The sequence below is a fragment of the Garra rufa genome, chromosome 17 (genome assembly GCF_049309525.1).
Source record: "Garra rufa chromosome 17, GarRuf1.0, whole genome shotgun sequence".
Classification (NCBI taxonomy): domain Eukaryota; kingdom Metazoa; phylum Chordata; class Actinopteri; order Cypriniformes; family Cyprinidae; genus Garra; species Garra rufa.
In genome coordinates, this window is record NC_133377.1 from 34,350,358 (window position 1) to 34,355,913 (window position 5,556).

At 31.7% G+C, this 5,556-nt stretch overlaps 1 protein-coding gene across 1 annotated transcript in view; it reads left to right on the forward strand.

Annotated features, from left to right (window-relative positions):
- Window positions 1-3,084: 3,084 nt before the first annotated feature.
- The window catches only part of LOC141289376 (trafficking protein particle complex subunit 9-like), a 122,178-nt gene continuing 119,706 nt past the window's right edge, over window positions 3,085-5,556 (forward strand). Inside the window, exon 1 of the mRNA XM_073821483.1 lies at window positions 3,085-3,209. Coding sequence (XP_073677584.1) covers window positions 3,085-3,209 — 125 coding nt within the window. The remainder of the gene's footprint in view (window positions 3,210-5,556) is intronic.

Sequence of the window (5,556 nt, forward strand, 5' to 3'; positions counted from 1 at the left end):
TTTGTTGAGAACTTGGCTGCATCAAATGACAGTATGTGGGCACTGAGAGGCAAACAAATGTAATAATAAATGTAGATTTTCCATGTTCAGAAGAAGTGAGCTGCCCTGTCCTGCAAATAATGTAAACAGGCTTGTGTAAGTAAATTGCTCAGTGCAAAGAACGAGAAGTAATGTGAACCTGGTGTTTCTATGTTCTTTTTTTCATGTGTCTAATAGACATGAACAAGTTATTTGAAAAACATCTATGACATTTGAAACAAGTTAGTCTAGTCAAGTATGGTTTCACTGATAATAAACACATATTTGCTTAAAGCAACCATGCCAATGTTGATTAGAGTATTAAAAACTTTAAAAAGTGTTAATTTAAGGTACATTTAGAACAGATAAAAATGTGCGATTAATCGCGAGTTAACTCAAGACAACCATGCGATTAATCGCGATTAAAAATTTTAATCGATTGACAGCCCTAATATATATATATATATGTATATACTTCATTTGCCTAAACATAGGCTGATTGTATTTTATTTTATTTTACCTCGAAAACCCATAGAACAGCCTATAAACGCGGAAGCAACTTAACTATACTATATGATAAACTATACATGTATTTACATAATTAAACATACAGTAGAAATAATAAAATAAATAAATAAACAAACATTTACTTGGCTATAAACTGTAATATAGTTCATTAGCCAAACTGTAGGATGGTTTTATTTTATTAATTATTTTATTTTAACTAGACCTTTAGAACAGCCTATCATTGTAGAAGCAAAACTATACACATTTACATAATTAAACATGCAGTATTAATAGATGAATAATAATAAATAAATAATAAACAGTTATTCTGGCTATATACTGTAGGTAATATAGTTCATTAGCCTAACTGTAGGATGATTATTTAAAAAGCAAAGGTTATTTTATTTTATTTATTTATATATTTGTATTGTATTTTTTTCTTTCATTTAATTTTACCTAGAAAATCTGTAGAACAGCCACAAAATATGATATATTTTTATGTAATTATTTAAATACTATACAGGTACTGTACTATATAAACAAACAAATAAATTAATGAATTACAGTTATTAGTCTATATAATGTAAGTAATATAGTTTATTAGCCTAACTGTCGGATGATGTTTTAAAAAGTAAAGGTTATTTTATTTTATTTTATTTTATTTTATTTTACCTAGAAAACCTTAGAACAACATATCTTGGTAAAAGCAAAGTATGATATATTTTATGCAATCCTGTAAATACTATACAGGTACTGTACTATACAGGCGTTTGCACAAAGCATACAGTATTATTAGTAAAAATAAATAAATAAACATACAAAAATATTACATAACAGTTATTTGGCTATATACTGTAAGTAATATAGTTCATTCAGTTGTTTTAAAAAGTGGTTGTTTTATTTTATTTTATATTTTATTTTCTTGTATTTTATTTTACCTAGAAAACCTCTAGAACAGCAAAATGTGATATATTTTCATGTAATTATGTAAATACTATACAGTTACTGTACTATACATGTATTTACATAAAGCATAAAGTATTCGTTGTAAAAATAAGTAAATAACAGTTATTTGGCTATATACTGTAACTAATATAGTTTATTAGCCTAACTGTCGGATGGTGTTTTAAAAAGTAAAGCGTTTTTTATTTTATTTATTTATTTACTTTTTTTCTAGAACAACCTATCTTGGTGAAAGCAAAACGTTATATATTTTTATGTAATTGTGTAAATACTATACAGGTACTGTACTACGCAGGTATTTACATTATTAAGCATAAAGTATTAATAGTTAATAGCATAAAATATTAATAGATATTACATATATTTGGCTATATACATTAAGTAATGTAGTTTATTAGTTTAACTGTATGATGGTTATTTAAAAAGTAAACGTTATTTATTTTGTTTTACTTTACCTAGAAAACCTCTAGAACAGGTTGAAGCAAAATATGATAAACTATACAAATGTTTACATAATTAAACATATAGTATTAATAGTAAAATAAATAAATAATAAACAAATGCAGGATGGTTATATAAAAATTTTATTTTATTTTGCCACAGTTAAAAAATACTTTTAAATTGTTGTTTATCTGAAACTTAAAACTTTCCATTTTATAATGAATGACAAGCCATCTCAGTCTGTGTGGATTTCACATTAGTTGGGCATCATTAGTGCCTTAACTGTAGTCTCGTCCAGTCAGATTTGAGTTGTAGCTGTTTGTTTTATGAATCAGATGTTTTCAGATGAGCTCTCCTGGTAGTTTTTTGTTGTTGTTCTGTGGTGTAGCAGCTTTGCCTTTGGAGGATGTCAAATGACTCAGGTGATGTAATATGTTATGGATGTTATGTGAGTCCCAGCTGTGAGGATGTCCATCAGACAGCATCTGTTTTCAACAGCTGGACATACTGGAGGAGACACGTTTACACTGAGCTTGATGCTCTGACATATGGTTCAAACTTATGGCGCTTGTGTGTACAGTACATGTACTTAGCTGTAGTTTGAGGACAAATTTGTCCTAATAAGTAAATATGGCAGAACATCCTATTGAGGACAACTGGAAAAAACTAAATTATATATAATATAAATAATATAAATAATATTTTTCCTGTCGATGTAGCTTAGCCTATAATATCTATAATTAGCTTTATGTTGATATCTTAAAAAATATAGGATGTAGCTGTGAAAATTGCTTTTGTGTTACTCACAGTTGCTCACCAATCACATCTTCTATCCTCCAAACTGTCAAAATCGCAGCAGCCAATCAGACACTCAGCTTTCTTACGCTTCATCCAGTGGCGTTCATCACCTTTCGTTTATTTCAGGAGACTGACACCCTGACATGTGCTCTGAACTTCCCTTATTTTAATAGGGTTTAAACGCCCCCATGATTACAAGCACTTGTTCTCTTCACGATGACACTTACAAAATAATAAACACCTAAAATAATAAATAATCAAGAGATACAGTTTCGAGCAGCAATGTGCATGGCATCAGCATGACCGATTGGATGTGTAGAAACATAGGCGTGATTAGGCGGGTTAAATTACAATGATATGAAGAAAAAGACGGGACGAGTAACAGATGATGGGTTGTGTTTTAAAGCCGCCCTGTGGGAGAGTGTGTCCAAGTTCATATTGAGCCCGCGGGTCAGAGATGCCATCATGTCAGTCAACCAACCGTAAACACACAAATATATCTGTGTGTGACCACACTGGTCTGGATATGTTATAAAGAGAAATGTCTCTTCGTAGTCTGTCGTTTTGCCAATAATTACTGAAATTTGAGGTCACTTTCTAGTGTTTGTGTCATGTGAATCCTTTTATTAAGGGGTCGACCAATATGTGTTTTTCAGGGCCGATAATGATACCGATTATACAGATCAAGTAGACCGATAACTGATATTTTTTACCACACTAGATATATTATAAAGAGAGATATATCTTCATAGTCTGTCTTTCGCCAATAGTTACTGAAATTTGAGGTCACTTACTAGTATTTGTCACGTGAATTCTTTTATTTAGGGGTAAGACCGATATGTGTTTTTCAAGGCCAATGTGATACCAATTATTAAAGATCAAGTAGACCGATAACTGATATTTTATACCACACTAGATATATTATAAAGAAAGATATCTCTTAATAATCTGTCATTTTGCTAATAATAACTAAAATTTTAGATCACTTACTAGTGTTTGTGTCGTGTGAATCCTTTTATTTAGGGGTCGACCGATATGTAGCCTGGGTTTACAACTATGTAGCTTGTTTATAACTATGGATCCAGCATGGCAGCAGACGCAAAGTTATCTTTCGATGCAGCCTTAGATAGTGTTCTGAGTAGTTTAGAACGCAAGTTTATTTTGAAAAAAGAGCAACTTTTGGCGTTAAACCGCATTTGATAGACATTCATAGCACCCAATAAACGGCTCTGGGCATTCGTAAACCACGCCTCAAATACGAGAAAATGAACATGTGGTTCCCAGTTGTCATGACGTGGTTTGGCGTTAGCCAGGCTAACCGATATATGTTTTTCAGGGCCAATGTTGATTCTGATCATTGCAGATCAAGTAGACCGATAACTAATATTTTATACCACACATATACCATATATTATAAAAAGATATATCTTTTCATAGTCTGTCGTTTCGCCAATAGCTAATCCACACAACTCCAGTCCTTCAATTAATGTCTTGTAAACTAAAAATTATGTCTTTATAAGAAACATCCATTATTAAACCTTTTTAAATGTAAACTATAGCTTCCAGCTAAAATTCGAGTCCATATAATAACGCTTCCCCCAGTGAAAAAGTTAATCTCCTGTTGTCCTTTCAAATGAAAATCCACTGACACACAAGATGTTAATTGGTGGACTGGAGTTGAGGTATACAGTTGAGGGCAAAAGTTTACATACAGAATCTGCAAAATGTTAATTATTTTACCAAAAATATTTTCATATTTAATTAATTATTTTACCAAGGGATCATACAAAATACATTTATGTGAACAAGATATTTCACATAAAAGACATTTACATATAGTCACAAGAGAAAATACTAGTTGAATTAAAAAAAAAAAAACCTGTTCAAAAGTTTAAATGCACTTGAATCTTAATACTGTGCTAATACTGTTACCTGAATGATCTACAGTGGTGTTTATTTTTTGTTTAGTGATATTTGTTCATGAGACCCTTGTTTGACCTGAACAGTTAAGCTGCCTGCTGTTCTTCAGAAAAATCCTTCAGGTCCCACAAATTCTTTGGTTTTTCAGCATTTTTGTCTATTTGAACCCTTTCCAACAATGACTGTATGATTTTGAGATCCATCTTTTTACACTGAGGACAACTGAGAGACTCATGCAACTATTACAGAAGGTTTAAACACTCACTGATGCTTCAGAAGGAAAAATGATGCATTAAGATCCAGGGGTGTAACCTTTTGAACAGAATGAAGATGTATACAATTTTCTTAATTTTGACTAAATATCATATTTTCGTTTCATTTTGAAATGCCCTTTAAAAACTACAGAAGATACTTGTTTCCCAGAAGACAAAATTTACCCTGATCTTCAAATTCAAAAAGTTTACACCCCTGGATCTTAAAGGATAACTATTGCCAAAATGCAACCTGGGATGTTTTTTTTTACTGTAAACGAGACAAACTTGTATCTAAAAGCATAATTACGACAAACGAGCCGTTTCTGAGATTGACCGTGATTTCGTTTTGTGGTCAATGGCCGGTGAATGGGAATACTAGAGCCATAAATTTGAGCTCATCAAAATCGATATTTTTACAACACTAAGAAGGCTCGACACACCATGAAACTTTGCTCGAAGTATCGCCTGGGTCTCTACACATGAACTCGAGCACTGAGAACATTGTTTGTGTACACAGAGTTTATCAAAAAGAAAGTTTTTGAACAACTCACTTTCATTGTTTGAGTTCCGCTCGCGGCCGTCTTGCCAGTCAAGAAGTGTCGATCTCCGAATGCGAATGAATGGACTCCATAGGATAAAATATTAGGCATATATG